At 34.3% G+C, this 25,197-nt stretch overlaps 1 protein-coding gene across 2 annotated transcripts in view; it reads right to left on the reverse strand.

The window, feature by feature from the left end:
- Positions 1-220: 220 nt before the first annotated feature.
- Positions 221-25,197, reverse strand: part of LOC139513088 (serine-rich adhesin for platelets-like) — a 28,881-nt gene continuing 3,904 nt past the window's right edge. The window contains exons 3-13 of one of the 2 annotated variants that reach the window (XM_071301259.1): positions 19,131-22,560; positions 17,139-17,248; positions 16,703-16,767; positions 15,397-15,590; positions 13,427-13,547; positions 12,375-12,391; positions 7,435-7,570; positions 7,089-7,207; positions 5,710-5,747; positions 4,704-4,756; positions 221-379 (exon numbers count right to left, since the gene is read on the reverse strand). In XM_071301259.1, the coding sequence (XP_071157360.1) occupies positions 4,709-4,756; positions 5,710-5,747; positions 7,089-7,207; positions 7,435-7,570; positions 12,375-12,391; positions 13,427-13,547; positions 15,397-15,590; positions 16,703-16,767; positions 17,139-17,248; positions 19,131-22,551 (4,269 nt within the window). In that variant the 5' untranslated portion in view covers positions 22,552-22,560 and the 3' untranslated portion in view covers positions 221-379; positions 4,704-4,708. Of the gene's footprint in view, positions 380-4,703; positions 4,757-5,709; positions 5,748-7,088; positions 7,211-7,434; positions 7,571-12,374; positions 12,392-13,426; positions 13,548-15,396; positions 15,591-16,702; positions 16,768-17,138; positions 17,249-19,130; positions 22,561-25,197 lie in introns of both variants that reach the window. The other variant, XM_071301258.1, reaches the window with a different exon arrangement.

The following is a 25,197-nucleotide window of genomic DNA, read 5'->3' on the forward strand; positions in this document are numbered from 1 at the left end:
ATGCATATAGGTTAACTCACATTATGTTACGTATAATGTAGGTTGATGTAAATCTTAATTACAATGCGTTTTAAAAATAAAATAATCCTTTTTGTAAATTTAAGTTACCAACGACACTGCAGATAGTTTGTCATAAATTACATATAAAAGTTACAATATAGGAAGCAAATGTACATTTAGCACCAATTGTCTCTCTTAACATCTTTAATGTTAACTTGGGATTCTGTTTCAGTTACTATACAACTTCACACAGATATGTTTTCTTCGAAAACGTTATCATCAATAATTTTGCTGTCTGAGCTACTATTGTCTTGATTGGAAATATTGCACAATATAACTTCCCATTAAACCAATATGGACATTCTGGCAAATAAACAAGCTGTGAAAGAAAAGAAAAACAGGATACAGTTATATTATTTTACGCCTTTTAAAGCAATTACATTCTAAAACAAACTTGTTACTACAGAATGGTGGTATCAACAAGTTGTGTTTAATATTGATTTTTGGTTGCTGTTATTTTGTGGGGGGTTATTATGAATTTTATTTTGGTTTTGTTGTTGACTCGGAATGATTTTTAATCAGAAATTAAAGAGGAACAAAAATGGCTTTCATTAAAATCTCTATTTTGGATTTTTAACGCTCATCTGCATTATATCGCGGTTTGCATTTAACATAAGATTGACAAACACAAAATGAGTTATTTGAATAGAACATATGTTTAAATGTTTCCTTATTGGACTAGCTAAAGTTTGAATCTTCTCATTTCTTCTATTTTATCTTGCATGGCTAAAAGGATGGGAATAACCATGTTTCTAATATCAAACGTTATCAAAAGATTAATGTTTTATGTACACCCCCTAAATGGCCTTTTTGGAAAACGTAATCTTCCATCAATGATCAGGGGAGTAAGTGGTAATTCAATGTGATGTTTTGGGCTAGAAACAAGCACATTCATGAATCCTACACAGTTAAAATAAAAACCATTCCAAGCCTGATTTGTTGTATAAGCGCTAGTTCATCTTTTAAAAAAGCCACACATGCACGTCCAAAAAACATTGCCCATATACATACTCACACAAAAGCATGGTACCTTACAATTATAACCTTTTTAAAATTATTACCTTGGTTGACGGAATGTAAAGTGCTACGTATAGTTAATCCCACAGACGTGACACAGTAAAAAATAAACGTCTCTCATCAGGGAAGGATCATACGGGACAACGTGAGTATTTATTTATGTTTCCGGCTAGCCTTACGGCAAGAATTTGATAACCAACAATTATCAATATATAAGTGATCATCAGTAACAATTTATAGGTTAGACTATACTTGGTCATGTTTTATGAAGATTCATGACCAAGTATTGTCTGACCAATTTAGAACATATTCACACTTTCGAGTGACCTTACAAAATGATCCTTTCCCATTGTAATTTTCAAACCTAAATAAGAGCTCACTTTTTATAATGAATTAAATGTAAAACATAGGTTATCATCATTTCAATGGATGGAATGAAATAGCTCTGACATAGTTTGTCAGGACCAAATGGATAAATTGTTTTTCTTCTGCTTCAGGTAAAGTTTAATACTTATTTATCTTTAGATTTTTTTCTTTGAAAAAGCAACACAATACATTCCCTTTTTGATTTTTTTTTATATAAATATAAAACTCTCCGTATAAATATTTAAATTCAGACCATTCAACATTAAATGCTTACTTTTTTATTGATAAATTTACATGTATTGTGTTTCTCTGAAAAAAATCCTTTGCTGTATATATCAGCAGTCTGGCATTGTTTTCTTGAATGAAAAAAAAATCCCTCACATGTCAGGTAAAAAAATAATATATAAATTAAATAAATACTATTTTACCTATATCCTTAAGTTACCCCAATTATTTTTAGCTCACCTGGCCTAAAAGGCCATGTGAGCTTTTCTCATCTCTTGGCGTCCGTCGTCGTCGTCGTCGTCGTCGACGTCGTCGTCGTCTGTCGTCGTTAACAATTTTTCAAACATCTTCTCCTCTGAAACTACTGAATGGATTTGAATGAAACTTAACATGATTGTTCCTTAGTATATCCTGCACAAAATGTGCGCTTCGATTTTTGATCCGTCAAAAAACATGGCCGCCGTTACTTAAAATAGAACATAGGGGTCAAATGCAGTTTTTGGCTTATATCTCAAAAACGAAAGCATTTAGAGCAAATCTGACATGGGGTAAAAATGTTCATTAGGTCAAGATCTATCAGCCCTGAAATTTTCAGATGAATCAAACAAACCATTGTTGGGTTGCTGCCACTTAATTGGTAATTTTAAGGAAATTTTGCAGTTTTTGGTCATTATCTTGAATATTATTATAGATAAAGATAAACTGTAAACAGCAAAAAAGATCAGCAAAGTAAGATCTACAAATAAGTTAATATGACCAAAATTGTCAATTGACCCCTCAAGGGGTTATTGTCCTTTAATGACAATTTTTCACAATTTGTTCATCATATTTGCTAACTTTAAAAAATCTTCTCCTCTGAAACTACTGAATGGATTTGGTTAAAACTTAGCATGGTTGTTCCTTAGATTATCCTGCACAAAGTGTGTGCTTTGATTTTTGATCCGTCAAAAAACATGGCCGCCGTTACTTAAAATAGAACATAGGGGTCAAATGCAGTTTTTGGCTTATATCTCAAAAACGAAAGCATTAAGAGCAAATCTGACTGGAGTAAAAATGTTCATTAGGTCAATATCTATCAGCCCTGAAATTTTCAGATGAATCAAACATCCAATTGTTGGGTTGCTGCCACTTAATTGGTAATTTTAAGGAAATTTTGCAGTTTTTGGTCATTATCTTGAATATTATTATAGATAAAGATAAACTGTAAACAGCAAATATGATCAGCAAAGTAAGATCTACAAATAAGTCAATTTGACCAAAATTGTCAATTGACCTCTTTAGGAGTTATTGCCCTTTAAAGACTTTTTTCACAATTTGTTCATCATGTTGACTTACTTTAAAAAATCTTCTCTTATGAAACTGCTGTATCAATTTCAGCCAAACTTAGGCTAAATGAGTTTCAGAGTTTCAGAGTATCTAGTATAAATTTTATATTTCATTTCCTTGTATGTCAAGAAACATAGCTCCTATGGCTAAAATAGAACATAGGAGAAAATGATTTTTTTTTGCTTTTGAAGAAAATAGGACGATTCAAAGAACATTTAAATAAATTGGAAAGCCAAAATAATCATTGATGAGAGATTAAACCAAAAAAATTCAGGTGAGCGATTCAGGCTCTTGAGAGCCTCTTGTTGTTTATAATTTTATATACACGTTTGTGTACCATTAGAAAATGTATGAACATTTGAAAAATTAGAAATGTTTTGTTTTAATTTTTGTTCTTTCACCTTTAATCAGTAGACTTTTTTCCAAGGAAAATGCCTCAGGGAATTGTACACTTTGTTAGTGCAGTTATTAAGAGTTCACTTTCATAATTAACTAACAATGAAAAGTCATTCATGTATAGCATTTCATAGTGCATGGAAAACCATGTACTATGAAAATTAGAGGGGGAAAAACTGACTTTTCATTGGGCGAGAAGGGGTGAGTATGTTCTAATATACTAGACAATTGGGACTAATGAGAATAAATCATTTCTATTTATAGGTTAGACATACTTGGTCATGTTTTATGAAGATTTAAACCAAAGGCGAAGAAGGAGTGAGTATGTTCTAAGAAATCAACAAGATATTAACAAACATTCTTAAAGATTTCACGACTGTAATTCGTTTATTAATAAACGTGTTAATTCTTTACCCCTTTAAACACCCCATAACCATCGCTTACGATGCTTTATCTGTCAAGACGTTGACCCCCGGATTTTAGGCCGCATTTCTTTCTAACCCAAATTTTGTAAACGTTGTGTCGCGTTTGTTGTTGTTTTCTAAACGCTACAAAAGTAGAAACAAATACATCGTTTAATAAGTCTTTACTGACCCTGTTTGAACTTTCAAAAAGGCATTCACATGTTGTTGGTAAAGAGACTTTTTACAAACGTAGAAACAAATACTTCGATTAATCAGGTTGAAGTAAGAAACAAATGTAGCGTTTGTACTAACAAAAGACAAACGACAAACTGCAGACGCGTTTTTATCGTTTGCATAGTTTGTCAACGGTTTATGCAAATTTTGCAAACGTATGTTTGAAAGAAATGATCAAACATGTGCGCGCTTAGCCGTTTGCATCGTTTGTGTTAGAAAAAAATGCACTCTTGATATAATCCAAACGCCTCGTATCGCCAACATGTCCCCTATATTTTTCTATCAAAATATCACTACCCCGATTTTCATTTGCATTTAAATGCCACTTCAATTGTGTGAATCGATTTACACATGATGATGTACTGCAATGAATCCATTGTTTTCGTTTGAAAAAAAAACAAGAATCGTTCATCAGACCCTATAACACTATGAACATTACTGACAACGAACAAGCAAAACAGACTGAATCGATGTCTGGCGATAAAGGCATCTATCGCTATTGAACGAATTTTTCGTTTAATCTTCTTTCGCAGCATATTGGAGTCATATGAAAAATGATAGCAAAAAAAGAACATGAAATTAATGTAATGACTAACGATAATCTATAAGTATTTGAAAATAGCACAACCCCGTCCATAAAATATTTGACGGAGAATTATTTGACTTCACACTTACCTTTATCATGAGGTATTGTAGCCTACATCTACTTGCGGTCGCTTTATTTGAAACTGCAAATAGACGAAATAATAAAGTTGATGAAGTTTGTTTCAGTATATAGATTTGAACTTACAGCTTATATGAATTTATGTTACAATATGTTTTATGCTAGACGAAACAAATAATTAACGAAGAATTTATATTCATATGCTGTATATATGAAATTTCCAGGAAGAAAATTAATAAAAATCAAATATATGATATGGTTAGGATTGTCATTTGGATGCTTTAGCATTGACGTAAATCCCACACATTCTTTATTCACATTCAGAGGAGAGGCAAGACAAGACAAGACAAGACAAGACAAGACAAGACAATTTATTACAACATTAGGCACACGTATGGTGCTACAAGAGGATAACAATTATAGATTAAAAATTACATACATACTTATACAGAAAGTCTCACAATAGATTAATAATTGATTTCATACAATAAAACTGAAATATATTTGGTTGATTTGTTTGCAAAATTCTTAATTGCAACGTGGTTAGAAATTATTGTAACATGCTATGAATTATGAAAATATTTTTTCAATATGTCTTAGAAACATGCACACTTTTGTTAGCACTGGCACGTTACAGTGTTATAATAGACCAATAAATTTCAATTGGGAAGGATTTTTTATGTAATATGTAGGTATATACCTTTCTCTTAAAGACATAATTTGTTTATTGGAACATACAAAAAAATAATGATATTCGTCACCAATGGTATTTGAATCGCAGTGACAGCATATACGATTTTCTCTTGGTGTATTTGTCCACCGACCAACTTCTATAGGGATTTTGATGTTTGAACAGATTACTCTTTTTATGTGGGAAAAATTTGGTTGATTCTTTGGGAAATCACTGAAGCCTGAATGGAGCGTTAGTCAATGGACCCCTGCTGGCGTTTAACAGTTCTCAATCAATCAATCAGTCAATCAAACTGATATGATTTAATATTTATAAAATGTACTTACATCTTTCATCATGTATGCTTGATTAGGATATTCTGCTTCTGAAATACAGGTTTTTATGCATTATAAGTTAAAGAATCTCAATCATACCCTTGTAAAACAATAGCCCTTTGGTACCTATATAATATATCCAATGTTGTGTATATATATGCAATCTTAAACTTGAATGTGGAAGTTCTCAATTTTAGTGTTTCATGGATAACTCCACAACCTTGCATCCCCATAGTTGTACTTAAATATATCAGGATGTGCTTTTTTATTATATCTATTAAGAAAAATAATATGTAAAAACATCACGATAGAGATCTCCCAAGACATAGAAACTGAATGTAATACTCTTATATTCAAATAAGAAGAGAATACCAGTATTCTAAATCCTTCTTCCTATCATACCACAGAAGTACAGAAACCATTACATAATCCTTCCTTTAACATTCAATCTAATTGGGGAGTTTTTTCATTGATGCATATCCAACAAGTTAACTTAAATCAAACCACAGTTATACGTTTTGTTACTTGATTTTGCCATGTGATTATGGACTTAAGGCGCGAATCCAGAGGGGGGGGGTTTCCGGGTGTTGGAATCCCCCTTTTTTTGGACGATCAATGCATTTGAATGGGGACATGTAATGGGACCCCCCCCTTTTGTCCTGGGTTAGGACCCCCCCTTTTTAAAATGGCTGGATCCGCCCCTGGACTTTCCGAATTGATTTTCCTCTAAGTTCAGTATTTTTGTGATTTTACTTTTTATTCACGTGTAAAGTGTTTACAAAACTTGCAATGTAGCAATGGAAATGGAGAGGCGAAATAAAGAAATTAAAAGGAACATTCAAAATCATAAGTCGAAAAAAACTGACATTGCAATGGCAAAAAACGACCAAAACACAACATAGAAACTAAAGACTAAGCAACACAAACACAACCAAAAATCGGTGGTGATATCAGGTGCTCCGGAAGGGCAAGCATATTCTGTCCCACTAGTAGCCCCGTCGTTTTGCTCAGTTGAGTACAAACCCGTTGGGAAGTTTAATTTGGTAAGACATATTCGAGGAAAAAAAGTAGGGGTTTGCGTATAAGACAATTGGAACGTGTCCGTTTTCATATGGGAAAAACGATATTTTCATATTTCATAGCGGTCAACCAAATCGTGATGGCGTCCGCAATTTTTCGAAGCCGGATGATTGAAGTTCAAGTTTAACTCCTAGTAATTTAATTTAATTCAGCTATATTTTTCAAAATGAAATATTTATACAGATTACTTTACGTTACGGATTTGTTTATACTATTGAAGGCATTACGGTTCCTTTTAGTTCACATCTTTGTCTTGATGATTATGGATAGTTTTTTGTCAATCCTACCAAATCCCTTATATATGTACCAACCTGACCATGGACCAGCTCCATGCATGAACATTCTGTTGTAGTATTCTGGTCCACCAGCATAAGTATCAGCTTGGAACGGGTGATATTTTAACCCAATACCGTATGGAGTGTCTGCATCGCTACTGAAACAGAAAGAAAAATATGCACTAGTTGACAGACTTCAGACGTTTGTGTGATTTTGTCATATTATAATGTATTACTCAACTGTACTATCGGCCCTTTTCAGAGAACCAATAGAGCCTAGTTTACAAAATAAAAATACCATTTATAGAAAAGAAAAGCTATATTGTAAATTACAAATTAATGGGACGTTTCTAACAGAGAATTAAAACGAATGTGGCCAAACCTTGAACTTGACTTAAATCCCCTTCTTCTTTGACGGCGTCTTCTTGTGTACATTGCCACCATCATCAAGATAATAGCAATTGTCATTAGGAAAAGTACTCCTCCAATACTTACTCCCATTATTAAAGGAATATTATCTGCAAAAGATAAACTTACGGTTCTATCAAATGTTATAAAAACGGAATAAACCTCCAAAACTTAATCTCAATGATAAAAATAATCAAAAAATCATAGGAATATATATATGACAAAAATTATAAACGGAACTCGTAGAACAAACTTCAATTAAATAGCAAACAATTGCAATGTGGGGACATTGATTTATCACGTATTTGTCAATTATTTATTGCTCAATCTTTACATGTATATGTAGTGATTTGTGGATTTGCTAATCTTTTGTCGTTTTTGTTTATTTTCAATAGAGTTTTTCTTCGACTTATGATCGAGTTTTGAATGCCGCCTTGATATCATCCGCCTACCTTTTCAGCATACCACTATCATCAAACAAAATGCTACCAAAAAGTATTAATACCAAAGCAGTAATGAAATAACGAAATTGAGATTTCATTTGTACGGTTGTTGAGTTGATGCGGTGAGAACGGGCGAATACAATACTTAACTAAAGGCTCTAAAGAGCCTGTGTCGCTCACCTTGGTCTATGTGCATATTAAACAAAGGACACAAATGGATTCATGACAAAATTGTATTTTGGTGATGGTGATGTGTTTGAACTTCTTACTTTACTGAACGATTTTGCTTCTTACAATTATATCTATAATGAACTTTGCCCATTAGTAACAGAGAACTATATTTGGTAAAAATTTACATATATTTACCAAATTAATGAAAATTGTTAAAAATTGACTATAAAGGGCAATAACTCCTTAAGGGGTCAATTGACCCTTTAGGTCATGTTGACTTATTTGAAGATCTTACTTTGCTGAACATTATTGCTGTTTACAGCTTATCGCTATCTATAATAGTATTCAAGATAACCAAAAACGGCAAAATTTCTTTAAAAATTACCAATTGGAGGGCAGCAACCTAACAACCAGTTGTCCAATTCATCTGAAAAATTCAGGGCAGATAGATATTGACTTGATTAACAATTTAACTTCTTGTCAGATTTGCTCTAGATGCTTTGAATTCATAGTTATAAGCCAAAAACTGCATTTTACCCCAATGTTCTATTTTTAGCCGTGGCGGCCATCTTGGTTGAATGGCCAGGTCATCGGACACATTTTTCAAACTAGATACCCCAAAGATGATTGTGGCCTAGTAGTTTCAGTGGAGATTTTGTAAAAGATTACTTAGATTTATGAAAAATGGTTTAAGATTGACTATAAAGGGCAATAACTCCTAAAGGGGTCAACTGACCATTTTGGTCATGTTGACTTATTTGTAGATCTTACTTTGCTGAACATTATTGCTGTTCACAGTTTATCTCTATCTATAATAATATTCAAGATAATAACCAAAAACAGCAAAATTTCCTCAAAATTACCAATTCAGGGGCAGCAACCCAACAACCGATTGACCGATTCATCTGAAAATTTCAGGGCAGATAGATCTTGACCTGATAAACATTTTTATCCCGTCAGATTTCCTCAAAATGCTTTGGTTTTTGAGTTATAAGCCAAAAACTGCATTTTACCCCTTTGTTCTATTTTTAGCCGTGGCGGCCATCTTGGTTGGTTGACCAGGTCACGCCACACATTTTTTAAACTAGATACCCCAAAGATGATTGTGGCCAAGTTTGGATTAATTTGGCCCAGTAGTTTCAGAGGAGAAGATTTTTGTAAAAGATTACTTTAATTAACGAAAAATGGTTAAAAATTGACTATAAAGGGCAATAACTCCTAAACGGGTCAACTGACCATTTTGGTCATGTTGACTTATTTGTAGATCTTACTTTGCTGAACATTATTGCTGTTTACAATTTATCTCTATCTATAATAATATTCAAGATAATAACCAAAAACAGCAAAATTTCCTCAAAATTACCAATTCAGGGGCAGCAACCCAACAACCGATTGACCGATTCATCTGAAAATTTCAGGGCAGATAGATCTTGACCTGATAAACATTTTTACCCCATGTCAGATTTGCTCTAAATGCTTTGGTTTTTGAGTTATAAGCCAAAAACTGCATTTTACCCCTATGTTCTATTTTTAGCCGTGGCGGCCATCTTGGTTGGTTGACCGGGTCACGCCACACATTTTTTAAACTAGATACCCCAATGATGATTGTGGCCAAGTTTGGTTTGATTTGGCCCAGTAGTTTCAGAGGAGAAGATTTTTGTAAAAGTTAACGACGACGGACGACGACGACGGACGACGGACGACGGACGACGGACGACGGACGACGACGACGGACGACGGACGCCAAGTGATGAGAAAAGCTCACTTGGCCCTTCGGGCCAGGTGAGCTAAAAATAATGGGATAACATACCAAGGGAGCTATCAGACACAATATATTAGATATATTAAGGAACAATCAAACAAAAAGGGATAAGATATCAATATAGCAGCCAGACAAAGAAGGGGTAAGATACAAATGAAGACATAAGACAAAAAAGATGATAATATATCAAGGGAGTTAATAGTCCAAGATTACTCTGACGTCCAGCAGCTGATTTGCCAGACAAGCTAGGGCCGTGGTCTGCTTGTCTGACAAAACAGCCGTTGGACGTCAGAGTACATCCCCAGCTTGTCTGGCAAAACATCCGTTGGAGGTCAGAGTACAGTCCCAGCTTGTCTGACAAAACAGCCATTGGAAGCCAGAGTAATCTCGGACTAGGGAGTTAACAGACAGAAAAGATAAGATACCAAGGGAACAAACATCCACTCTAGTGATACAATACCAATGAAGCAAAGAGACGAAACAGGGATACGATACCAATGGAGCAAAGAGACGAAACAGGGATACGATACCAATGGTGAAAAAGAGACGAAACAGGGATACGATACCAATGGAGCAAAGAGACGAAACAGGGATACGATACCAAGGTAGCAAACAGAAAAAAACCAGGGATACGATACTGAGGGAGCTATTAGTCAAAACAGGATAAGATACCAAGAGAGCGAACAGACAAACAGGGATAAGAAACCAAGAGAGCGAACAGTTTAGATATGAATAAGTTACATTGGACGCAATCAGCCAAAAAAAGGGAGAATATACCAAGGGAGCAATCATTCAATACGGAGATTCAGACACCAAGGGAACAAGCAGACAAAACAGGGATACGACAACAAGTGAGCAAACAGATAACACAAGGGTAATACACACTAAGATCTATCATAAAAAAACCAGAGATACGATTCCCAGGGAACAAACAGACAAAGCAGATATACGATACTAAAGGAGCAAATAGACCAAGCAGGGATACGATACCAACAAAGGAGCAAATAGACAAAGCAGGGATACGATACCAACAAAGGAGCGTACAGACAAAGCAGGTATACGATACCAACAAAGGAGCGTACAGACAAAGCAGGAATACGATACCAACAAAGGAGCGTACAGACAAAGCAGGTATACGATACCAACAAAGGAGCGTACAGACAAAGCAGGTATACGATACCAACAAATGAGCGTACAGACAAAGCAGGAATACGATACCAACATAGGAGCGTACAGACAAAGCAGGAATACGATACCAACAAAGGAGCGTACAGACAAAGCAGGTAAACGATACCAACAAAGGAGCATACAGACAAAGCAGGCATTCCATGATACGATACCAACAAAGGAGCGTACAGACAAAACAGGTATACGATACCAACAAAGGAGCGTACAGACAAAGCAGGTATACGATAACAACAAAGGAGCGTACAGACAAAGCAGGTAAACAATACCAACATAGGAGCGTACAGACAAAGCAGGAATACGATACCAACAAAGGAGCGTACAGACAAAGCAGGTATACGATAACAACAAAGGAGCGTACAGACAAAGCAGGTAAACAATACCAACATAGGAGCGTACAGACAAAGCAGGAATACGATACCAACAAAGGAGCGTACAGACAAAGCAGGTAAACGATACCAACAAAGGAGCATACAGACAAAGCAGGTAAACGATACCAACAAAGGAGCATACAGACAAAGCAGGCATTCCATGATACGATACCAACAAAGGAGCGTACAGACAAAGCAGGTATACGATAACAACAAAGGAGTGTACAGACAAAGCAGGTAAACAATACCAACATAGGAGCGTACAGACAAAGCAGGAATACGATACCAACAAAGGAGCGTACAGACAAAGCAGGTATACGATAACAACAAAGGAGCGTACAGACAAAGCAGGTAAACAATACCAACATAGGAGCGTACAGACAAAGCAGGAATACGATACCAACAAAGGAGCGTACAGACAAAGCAGGTAAACGATACCAACAAAGGAGCATACAGACAAAGCAGGCATTCCATGATACGATACCAACAAAGGAGCGTACAGACAAAACAGGTATACGATACCAACAAAGGAGCGTACAGACAAAGCAGGTATACGATAACAACAAAGGAGCGTACAGACAAAGCAGGTAAACAATACCAACATAGGAGCGTACAGACAAAGCAGGAATACGATACCAACAAAGGAGCGTACAGACAAAGAAGGAATACGATACCAACAAAGGAGCGTACAGACAAAGCAGGGATGCGATACTAAAGGTATAAACAGACAACACAGGATTAAGAACCAAGGTAGCAATCAGACAACATATACGCAGAAAAAATAAGACAATTATATCATGACCAACTCACCTAATGGCCCCGTTTGCATTTCATCATAACCTCAACATGACGTTCTATAAGAGCTTGTTTACAATGATCTTATATAAGAGCTTGTTTACAATGATGTTCTTTAAGAGCTTGTTTACAATGTTGTTCTATAAGAGCTTTTTTACATATCTAGTTAATAAAGACAAGTACTTACCATCTGATGAGTAAACCCTAATAAAAAAAATAGAAATATAAATGAATTAAATACTAGTAATGACAAGTTAAATCCTCACTTATATTAATTTCTCTCAACTTCATGTTAATATATTAAAAACGCAATAAATATCAAAAGATATGGTATGAGTGCCAATGAGACAACCATCTGTCTAAGTCACAACTTGTAAAGGTAAACTATTATAGTTAAAGTAAGGTCTTCAACACGGAGCCTTGGCTCACACCGCATCACAACACACAAAAAAGTATCTTTTCAAGATTCGATAAAATTTAAAGCTTGACATACTGTATATGTTCTTGTCTTTCGTTGAAGACCATGCATATGTAATCCTCTAGATGTCTTATGATTTATCTGTTGTATTGTTTGATTATTCCACATTTCCTGTTGTAGTTGATATGTAAGTAAATGCCTCTTTCTTTCTGACCTCTTGACCTCCCCTCCCCCCCCCCCCCCCCCCCGTTCCTTTGCCCTTGGTTTTGTTTCTATAGAACAGTGGACGTCATTTATTTATTCAAGGTATTCTCTTAATTTCCAGGAGTATTTCATCTTTTCCTTGTTTCGCCTGTTTTTACGAGCACACGGTCAGAGAGATTGCAGATATTGTTTAAACTTTTTCGCAATGTGTTTGTCGTGTTCATTACCGTGCGTTAATATTCTGCCATATTCACAAATTTTCTCAACTGGTGGTGATTTAGAACTGGACAAAATCTAGAAACATTTGTGTATTGTTGAATGCTGTTTATTGATGTTTGTGTGTCTTTTTGTGTTGTTGTATGGTGTGCTGTCTGACCGCCGCACATTTTAAAAATACTCTATTTGACATCAACTTTTTACTCATAGACATAAATTGGTCGGTTATTTAAAGTAGATTGACTATTATGGGAGAAAATTTGATTAACCTTATCCTTCCAATAAATTTTAACTATGACTTATTGTTTCTTTACTAGTTGATTGCATCCCTAACGTCAACCTAATTTGTAAAAAAATAACCACAAATATTTTATCTGGTCTACATATCAACATCATCTTACTTTTGAGCAACACATGATGGGTGACCATTGGAAACTGTACATTCTTCTCCTGAACTGCATGGTGATAAAGTAGTCAAAGCAGTGCATAGATCTGTTGATTGAGCTGAGTTTGATATGTAAGCTGAAAAATAACATTTACAGAAATTATAAATGCATGAATAAGTGAAATCGATTGGTTTTTCCTCTTTTTTTTTTACGAAACTACCATAAAACATCACGGAGGGATTAAAATAAAAAAAAATTTTCTTTGGACATTTTGAACAAAATCAATGAGACAATTGCCATTTTCAAAATTCTATATGAAAAAATAAATGACATTTTTTTTTTACAAAACACCGCTCAGGATTAAATTATTTACCAAAAAAACGGATATCAGTCTCAATTTCACTTTTACTGATACTTGTGGAATTCTGAACACAGAAAAGAAAATATACATTCATGTCTTGTATGAGTCACGGATCTCAAGATTCTTCTATTCATGATTAAAACAGAGCTTTTTAAAATGTTTCATCATGACCAAACTATAACACTGTCAAAATACACTAAACTTAACAGCAGTCTTATTCTTTGACAATGCACAAAAAAGATTACAAATTTTGTATCTCCAAATGAGAATGTTACAATTAACATTAAGTAAAACAAATGTATTTAAGGAGATCCTGTAATAATACAGGACCTCCATAACTCGATTTCATGATATTCATAAATTACTGATGATCTCAATTCGATTGTAGGATATCCTGTAATTTTACCAGGACCTCCACAATTAGATATCAGGATATTCAGGAAGAAGAATAGATTAGCCAATGACTGATAGAAATAATACTGTTATAGACATTTAAAATCAATATGAAATAAACATATTTTCGACAGCGAATTAAAGCCTTTGCGTTGATGATTCGCTTAAGGTTATGTATTGGCGTGTGATTTATGGAGAAGCAGCAAATAACGCTGGCTTTAATCCGGACATGGATCGAACCTATATATATATATATATATATACTGTCTTCCAAATTCGATACGAGCGTGCTTCTAGCACACCACAAATTGTAACTACTAGTTCATGAATGGAGTGACTATTATTTACATATTAAAATGTAAAGTACATCCCTGCATTGTACTTAGATAAGAGGACACATGTGCTCTTTACATTTTCGTTGTAGAGAATAGGATTAATGTCATTTTTGTTTATGTTCCGGTACATATGAGTATTTGGATCGTACGCGCATGGTCCGGGCCGTATGCGTATACTCATACGGTCTAGGACGAACTATACCATTATGTATTTGGACATTATTAATGGGTTTAATGTTCGATAAACATTTATCAAAATATTTTATTGAATTTACAAATTAATTTTATTACAATTAGATGAATAACGTGAAATATATCATCAACCCTACACACAAATCAGAGAAAATGTTGTCAACAACTGGTATTATTAGAGTAACAAAGCTACTCTTTGCAAATAGTTTTAGACGGATTTGTTCAATAGTTTTTGTCCAGTAGCTTTGACGTTTTTTTTTTAGTAAATTTCCTAAATATTCTAAAATCTTTTCTTCCAACATTCCGATAACTTCAATTTCAGTGAGCATAATTAAATATCATGTATTACTAGTTAAAATATTAAGTTTTTATTTCATTAACAATCAAAATTTTTAGATTAATTAGAGATTTCCGTTATGTTGATCAGAAACATACAATTGTATCTAATAAACTTGACCAACATCTTAATAGAAACCAGACCGTATGCGTATCGTCCGACCGTATCAGTATTTTGAAAAAGTACGCGTACGGTCCAAATACTCATATGGTCTGGAACATTTAAACGGCTATGTTTAAGGAAAGTACGCAATAGACTGTGATGAGTATATTCTAACTGCGATTTGTATCCTGGGTGTACACCATCTTTTAAAACGGTGATAGTTTTAAACATTAGCTGGATATTTCGTTGCAAAACTATTTCTAACCTGTTTTGCCTGGATTGCCTGATGAACCAGTTGTCGTAATATTACCACTGGATGCTTTTGTAGATACGTTTCCAGTTGCAGTTACAAGTGTAACAGAAGACTCGCCATTTACTAGATCGGTGACGGCATTAACAATGGTGGCAGGACTATCTGTCGTTGTCGTTACACTATGGTCTGCAATTATACTTCCTTTTCTAAATAAAAAAAAAAAAGTGACTATTAATGTATTGCAAGGTATTCAGAGTTATTAAAATGTCTTGGGATTATTGATAAAGTTACAGTTTACATTTACATCTTCAAATTCTTATTAGTTACTTTTACATTGAGTTTGAGAAAGTTAACTTAAAAATCTTATTTAGATTTTTTTATAACTGCAGTATACGTAGCTGTAATAAAAGGTATTGATGTAAACCCACAAGTTTATAAAATAAATCCAGAAGTTTTGAAGGATAAAAGACTATATCTGCTATATTCATTTTATTAAATAATCGCACACCTTCTTCCTTTTCAAATAGATTTACTTTATTTGTTTCAGTATTTACTAACAATGAGACAAAATCATGTGCTTACATGGTATAGTATAGTATATTTTTATTCAGGCAAATTCAAGCACATATACAAATGTTCACAAAACAAGACAAGACCAATGATACATTATATATACTTCATAGGCGGATTCAGGAAGGGGGGCCTGGGGGCCTGTGCCCCCTTTTGTGGAAACAATTTGGTTGATTATAGAGGGAATCACTGAAGCATGACTTGAGTGATTGCGCCCCCCCCCCCCTTTATAGAAAGTTCTGGATCCGCCACTGTACTTTTGAAAAAGTATCATAATATATTTAAAAAACAGTGTTTAGAAAAAAGCCTGGAACATCCAATAAAATCTTACATAGTATAGCTTATTTTTAATGGGTTTCCTTGCTTGAAAATATATAAATTTTGAATAATATTTCAAAATTTGACTTTTACCTAAAAAAAAGAAAGAAAGAAAGATCAATTGTTTCTAAAAAAACCCAAATGAATAAAAAAAATCTCCAGTTTCTATATTTCTTACTGTAGTTTTTAATTGTCAAGTGCAGTGCTTAGCTTAAATCGATAACATGCCAATGGAGGACTGTTTTATATTTATTTAAACAAAATGTGTTTACTGTTTCTAAAAACATATTAGGAAGAAAATAAAATTGATAGGTAAACTTCAACCATCTGGAGCCTTATATTCTTGTACCTCTGGTTGTGTTTTGTAGGTTATATTTTGTACTTAAACGGGACCACAACCCCACGTCGACCATTATATTTTCATACTCACTGAATTGATGTTATATTAATGCTGACGAAGATTGCTCCAAGTTTTCCCTTCCAATATTCTTCAAGCTAAATATATAAAAGGTGTTAATTGTAACGTAATTTCTAACTATTTTGAATAATTGGAATCGGAAAATAAAGAATTAATATGAATTTGATACTATTATCCTTATGTTTAAATCAGTACTTTTAAGTATTTGGCAATTCTTTATAGTACATAAACGGTTATCTGTTTTTACATAGAAGTGTTATCATATTTCAGCAAAAATTTAAGATTTTGGCAACTTAACCAGAAAAGGACAACATAACTACAAAAAAGTCATCACGAAGAAAACCGCTTAAGTATATATATATTTAAAATGCTTATACATGTAGTACAAAAGTTTTTAATCAAATAACTTACGAGGAAAAATATCATAGAATTGTATTTGCAAACTTACCCCCAATTTTATTTCTTTATATTCGATTGAAGCAGGACTATTTAATATGGAAATGTCTACGTTATCATATGTCGTGGTGTCCAGTGTGAACACAACCACATAATCAATATCTACAACGAGGAAATGGAACCGATTAAAATCTATAATACATTCTTTTCATTTTAGCTCTCTATTATCCATAAATACAGCAAAGATATTTTGAGTTATAATCGTAATCAATCACCAAATGTAAGATATTGTTTTGAAGAGCTCAATATATGTGTTTAAAATAACACTCATGTTTACTTGAGACACATTTTTTAGACTGTTAAAATATAAACAGTCTTTTATTAGTTCAATGTAATATTTTGAACATTCAAAATCAAGATTTATTCCTACTGGGGATATGCATAACAATCTGAGAATGACAAGCATCACTTTATGTCTTTCTCCGATTCTTTCCATGGTTCTTGAAGTCAGGAAATGAAAAATTAATTTTTTTTCGAATATAAAATTAAAATTGGACGCAAAATATCTAGCTATGTTTGAAAGAACGTGGAAAATGTCGAATGGAAAAGAAGCGATATTCGATATCAACTCAGGGCACAAAATCATTACACGCACTAGACAAAAATTACAGAGCTATGCATGCTGTTCTTGACCTTCCAGTAATAACGAGGCTGTGGAGTATGGAGCATGGATTAAATCTCATGTCTCTCCGATCTCGAACACCGGTTTGGTTAAATTTCTTTGATATATTTTGATGCACTACATCTGTGCAATCAAGAACACAGTTGTGAGGTAATATTATACTCGAGTGAGTTATCCCAGTTATCCTGCAATTTGATTTTATTAATCTAAACAGGAGATATGAACGAAAGTTCATATTCCCTGGGAAGGAAAACAAAGCTTAAACGGTAATAAGGGTTGAAATCAGGACACCCCAGTATAATGTAATTGTTATTCGTAATAAGGGTTGAAATCAGGACACCCCAGTATATAATTGTTATTGGTAATAAGGGAACTTGAAATAAGGACACCCCAGTATAATATAATTGTTATTCGTGTTTCTCAGGGTTACATATTCTCTGCCAGTGCTCTACATCTTTTTTGCATAGCGGTTCAGGTGAGGTAAAACACGGACAGGAAATATGAGCCCATATACCCTGTAACGTTCCCGAGTGGAAAATGATATCAACAAACTATAAACAATAAAACAAATACTGCTATAGATAACTTTGCTTTCAGTATACAAGAACCTTCACGCACTTTACACCAATTTTCTTTTAAAAGGACAAGAAATTAACCAATCGTCTTCAAAATAACCCCATATTATATACGGTAAAGGTTTTGTTTTGCTATATTCACGTCAAGTTTATAACTTACATTTTATTTCGTTATTTACCATTACAAGATATCAAACAAATATAAAGTTTGTGTGAATAACAGCGTAGAAACATACAGTTGTATTGTATAAGAACGCATGTATGTGCAAAATCCTAAAGACCATAGTCGGAATATATCCAAATGCAATCATTGAATCGCAAAAGGACCTGTTGTTGGTAGTAGCATTCGATTTATCTTCAAAATCCATGTTGATAACATATTAAACTTTATATATAGCAATGTCACGAAACGTAAGTTGCTTCCCTAGACAATTTGTGTTTTATTTAAACGGTGTGTATCAATCAATATAATGTGCTATGAATCAAAACGACATGTGTAGTGATAACTTCCAACACTATTACTATAAAATTGAGAAAGGAAATGGGGAATGTGTCAAAGCGACAACAACCCGACCATAGAGAAGACAACAGCCGAAGGTCACCAATGGGTCTTCAATGTAGCGAGAAACTCCCGCACCCGTAGGCGTCCTTCAGCTGGCCCCTTAAAAATATGTATACTAGTACTAGTACTACTGATAATGGACGTCATACTAAACTCCGAATTATACACAAGAAACTAAAATTAAAAATCATACAAGACTAACAAAGGCCAGATTTTATAACTTACTTGGAGCTGACGTCGAAGGCACTGTTGTTGTTGCAACCTTGGAAGTTGTTTCTGCTACTGTAGCAGCCTGAGTTGTTGCTGTTTCTGTAGTAGTGGTTGCAACATTGGAAGTTGCTTCTGCTACTGTAGCAGCCTGAGTTGTTGCTGTTTCTATAGTTGTTGCAACCTTGGAAGTTGTTTCTGCTACTGTAACAGCCTGAGTAGTTGCTGTTTCAGTGGTTGTTGCCGCTTCTGTTGAAGTTGTTACAGTCTGTATTGTTGTTGTTTCTGTTCCTTGAGTAGTGGTTTCAACAGTCATCGTAGATGACATGCTATCAGACATGGTGGCAGATACTAAAATTGATTGAACTGAACTCGGTTGTGCAGCTAAAGATGTAGCTGTCGATTCAACAGATGACGACACTAACATGGGTGTTGATATAACAGACGAACTTATAGCTTGTGATATGTCGACAACGGAAGAAGCGGATAGGGCAGATGAAACATAATTAATGGACGTTGACATCATTCCAGAATCTACCGATGAAGTTGACTGCAGCATTGTACTTGCCGACGAGATCGCTAGGTCGACAGATGAAAATGATCCTGCTTCACTAGACGCATCAACTACAGACGATGGTGCAATACTAGATGCCACAGATGTAGATATCGATGCTATCGACGATTGCTCATCTACCATTGAAGACATTACACTTGTAGATGGTGACATTATTACATCTGTGGAAGTATCAACTGCCAGAGTAGATGATATAATATCCACAGATGAAGAGTGGACAATGGCAGATGATGATGACATTACATAAGTTGATGACGATTGGTCCATAATCATAGAGGAGGTTGTAATTACATCTGCAGATGAAAATTCGCCCATAACGGAAGCTGATGATGTCATTACATTAATGGATGCAGATTCAGACACTGCAATAGAAGGTGATGATGACATTCCATAAGTCAATGACGATTGGTCCATAATCATAGAGGAGGTTGTAATTACATCTGCAGATGACAATTCGCCCATAACGGAGGCTGATGATGTCATAACATAAACTGATCCAGAAACTGCAATAGAAGATGATGATGACATTCCATACATCGATGACGATTGGTCCATAATCATAGAGGAGGTTGGAACTACATCTGCTGATGAAAATTCGTCAATAACGGAAGCTGATGATGTCATTACATCAATGGATGCAGATTCAGACACTACAATAGAAGATGATGATGACATTCCATAAGTCAATGACGATTGGTCCATAATCATAGAGGAGGTTGTAATTACATCTGCAGATGACAATTCATCCATAAGGGAAGCTGATGATGTCATAACATCAACTGATCCAGAAACTGTAATAGAAGATGATGATGACATTCCATACATCGATGACGATTGGTCCATAATCATAGAGGAGGTTGGAACTACATCTGCTGATGAAAATTCGCTCATAACGGAAGCTGATGATGTCATAACATCCGCTGATGTAGATCCAGAAACTGCAATAGAAGATGATGGTGACATTCCATACGTCGATGACGATTGGTCCATAAGCATAGAGGAGGTTGTAATTACATCTGCTGATGAAAATTCGCCCATAACAGAAGCTGATGATTTCAGAACATCAATGGATACAGATCCAGAAACTGCAATAGAAGATGATGATGACATTCCATAGGTCGATGACGATTGGTCCATAATCATAGAGGAGGTTGTAATTACATTTGCAGATGAAAATTCGTCCATAACGGAAGCTGATGATGTCATTACATCAATGGATGCAGATCCAAACACTGCGATAGAAGATGATGATGACATTATATAAGTCGATGACGATTGGTCCATATTCATAGAGGAGGTTGTAATTATACCTGAAGATCCAGATACTGCGATAGAGGATGATGTTACGGTGGATGTTGGTGTAATTAGGTTTGAAGATGAAGGTTCGACGATGAGAGACGAAGGTGACATTCCATCAGTTGAAATAACCTCGTCAATAACAGAAGATGATGGTGACATCATAAAACTGGACGAAGAATCGGCTACAGCACTAAACGTTGATAACATTACGTCAGAAGATGAAGAATCTTCCATAATGGTAGGCGGAGCTGACTGTATATTAGAAGATTGAGACATGGTCGCATCTGTAGACAATGATGACAGTAAATCAATACTTGATGACTCACCCATAAAGCTCGCAGACAGTGACATTTCACCTGTAGATGAAGATTCTATCATTGTCAAAGACGATGGTGACATAGCATTATAGGATGAAGATCCTGTATCAGCCGTGAACGATTGTGAAATCATATCTGAGGATGAAGACTCCATCTCAACCGTAGATGATTGTAACATTGCTCCAGTAGATGAGAATGCATTCATAACGGTTGAAGATGCAGCAATGACATCTGAAGATGACGATTCGTCAACAGTGATAGTAGATTCAGCTGAAAATTGAGACGATAGTTGTGTCACAGCAGTAGATTGCATTGTCATTATATCAGTGGACGAAGACTGATCAATATATACTGACGATGATGACATAATTACAGTATCTAACGACACGCCTACAGTCGTAGACGAGGTTGAAACATCTGCTGGTAATGAAGATGCTACCAAAATTGAAGATGATGGATCATCGGTCATAGACGATGTTGACATAACATCAGTAGATAAAACCCCATCCATAGATGAGGCACTCATAGCGTCACTTGTAGATACTAGTGTATCTGATATCTGGTTAGATTCATTTGTCATAGTAGAGTGTGGCGTCGTTGTTACAGTCGATACAGTAACAGTTTCATCTAAAGTTGAAAACAGTGTATGTGATATCTGGTTAGATTCACTTGTCATAGTAGAGTGTGGCGTCGCTGTTACAGTCGACAAAGTAACGGTTTCACCTAAAGTTGATAACAGTGTATCTGATATCTGGTTAGATTCAATTGTCATAGTAGAGGGTGGCATCGCTGTTACAGTCGACAAAGTAACGGTTTCACCTAAAGTTGATAACAGTGTATCTGATATCTGGTTAGATTCAATTGTCATAGTAGAGGGTGGCGTCGCTGTTACAGTCGACAAAGTAACGGTTTCACCTAAAGTTGATAACAGTGTATCTGATATCTGGTTAGATTCAATTGTCATAGTAGAGGGTGGCATCGCTGTTACAGTCGAAAAAGTAACGGTTTCATCTAAAGTTGATAATGATGTTTCTGATATCTGGTAAGATTCACTTGTCATAGAAGAGGGTGGCGTCGTTGTTACAGTCGATACCGTAACGGTTTCAACTAAAGTTGTATATGTGGTCGATGAATCCATTGCAGTTGTATATATGGTCGATGTATCCATTGCAGTTGTATGTAGTGTGCACAATATATTTGTCGCCATCAAATGAAGAAAAATGTACTGTATCTTTCTTGGGAAAAACATTTTTATCACCTGTAATAAAAAAAATAATAGGTATGAGTTAAAGCATATAAATTGTAGAGATACTGCACTGAGTCCAATATGATAATGATATTTACACAATATACACAATACAATTGTATATAGAACCAATTTCTTAACAGCGTAAAAAAGACCATTTCTGGGCGCGCTCAGGTTGTCAATTGACTGGGTTAGATTAGGTGAACGTTCTTCTGCAGTTCGCCAACTTGTCAGTTTGTACGTGTTATAGACATTTAAACTGTGGAGTCGCCAAAGGTTCTAAACGACTAAATAAAAAAAAATACAAATAACTAACAGAGGACAAAATCTTGATCAAACAGGTCCGAGACCAGAATTGTCGTCCCTTGATTTTTGTTGTTCACGAATATAGTCCCTAGTGTTGCCAGTGGGTTACTTGCTATTAATTTTTTTACCCCTTCCAAATTTATTTCTCCATGTTTAATGCCTCAAATTGCAAGAAAGGGGGTGAAATTACACTAAAAAAATTTGGGTCCAGAATTTTAAAGGAAAGTAGTGATTTGGTCCAGCTGAAAAAGGTTAAAAATTAGCACTTCGGAACCTGTCAAAAGATTTCAAGACGCCCTTAACATAAAATTGTCCATATTTTGAGTTAGAGCCGATGAAGTTTTCTATAATTTTGATATAATTTGTCCCAAAAGTAGTACAACACACTGTGAAAATTTCATTGAGAAAGCGCAGGTGGGATTTTTTAAATTTTCATTTATGTTCCAAAAGAAATGCACTACGAAATAATTGTGGTCTCGGACCAACAATTAAAGGTAAATGATTCAGTATTATTACCAACATAAGTATTGCGGTTGTCTACGCTGTTATGAAAATGATTCTAGATATTAATGATAAAGCAAATTGATTTGCACAATTTATGAAAAATTTGTAACATTTTATTTTCAAAGATACAAGAGTATTTCACATATGTATTTATTGTGGTAAACTGTTCCATACTTGAGATCCAGAATATGTAAATGTTTTCTTAAAAAAAAAGTTTTTGGATTGGGAAGATTTGATAGTTTTTCAATAGCTGTACGTAATTAAAAATTTTGATTATGTGTTAAATGAATGTTTTCTTTGTAAATAGTTAGGAACTATATAAAGTTTATGCAATTATTCCAATAATTTTGGTAACTCAGTGGATTATATCTTATAAAAAAAGAGTCAATTTACTATAAACAAGGACATCATTTGATTTTCATTTGTATGATTTGTAGATTAGTGTGTATATCGTAGTAGCATAAATCTTTTTGAATTTGATTTTGAGAAATTGTTAACAACAGTAAAAACACAACATTCTTTCTAGTCCCTTCTTTACGCGTAATGTAATGCAAAATAGCCGTAAAGAATTTTGTATTTTAATAAAAAAAAGGTACAATGATGAGTTAATTTCTCAGTGAAAATTTGCTAATAGGATTGTTTATATAGAAAAGAAGCACAATTTTCTATTGTTGTATCTTTATTCCCAATTTCCTTTCCCAATTTTAAACTAGCAAACATATCTTTTTCCTTATTAATTAAAAGACCTAAATGTCTGAGCAGCCAAAATGTGAAAACGTGTTTGGAATGAGTGACGTAAGAAATTAGTTACAGTACAAAAACATTATTTATTCAATAAATTATTTTTTTAAATATTTATAACAAAAATTACCACAGGAGCAAAACGTGTATAACAGTGGTAAACTGTATACATTTATTGCACGGCGTCCAATCTGATAAAATAATCGAGGGTCTTATTTGTTGTATCATTTTTCGTTGAATAGTTAAAACCTTTTTATTGCTTTCTATTGTTAAAAGAGAAAATATAGTCTATCAAGTTTCGCCTTGATTTAAATAAAACTGGTGTCCCGTTTCAAAGAATTTTGCAGTGGTCAGGTATGCCACGTTTTAGAATTAGCCATGTGACAAACCTAATATAATAAATAATTCAAAAATTAGGGAAGGGATACTATTAAAAATACATGTCTACACCCCACCATTAAACACTTGTACCAGGCCCAAAAACTTAACACTTCATTACATTTTACGATCGATTTACACGATGGAATTTTGTAAAAATATTAAAATTCGCTGATCTTTGGTGATCTCTATTATATGAACTTTTTGTAATCTAAAATAAGTTTTACTGACAGTTAATTCAAAGACATGAAAACTAGGTCGTGCTATTGGTTGATAGTTCCCAGTTTCAATTTTTTTTTCTCGTGTATTATCACTTTAAAACACATATGTCCAAGCCTATTTCATCAAATACTTTAAAATTATTACAATTATACAAAGTATTAACGCTTAATATAAGTCATCTAAAGGTCAAGAAACAGCAAATAGGCTATGTCGCAGGTTTAGCTAAAATTTTATTACAACCTTGGCTTGCTGAACTACAAATGAAAATTGAAAAAATAATGCATTTATTTCATTTATCATTTGAAAAATAACTGATTGAAATCTTTCAAAATGAGTGAACATTTGTATAGAAAACATAAAATTGGCGAAACACCTTCTCAAATTTGTCTTAAAATAATGAAACCTCTGATTTTTCTTCAAAAGCTATATGTGGTTGATACATAGATTTCAGTTTTTAATGATGCAAAAATCGAGTCAGAGTTGTATGCAAAACGTTAC

The sequence above is a fragment of the Mytilus edulis genome, chromosome 2 (assembly GCF_963676685.1).
Source record: "Mytilus edulis chromosome 2, xbMytEdul2.2, whole genome shotgun sequence".
Lineage (NCBI taxonomy): Eukaryota > Metazoa > Mollusca > Bivalvia > Mytilida > Mytilidae > Mytilus > Mytilus edulis.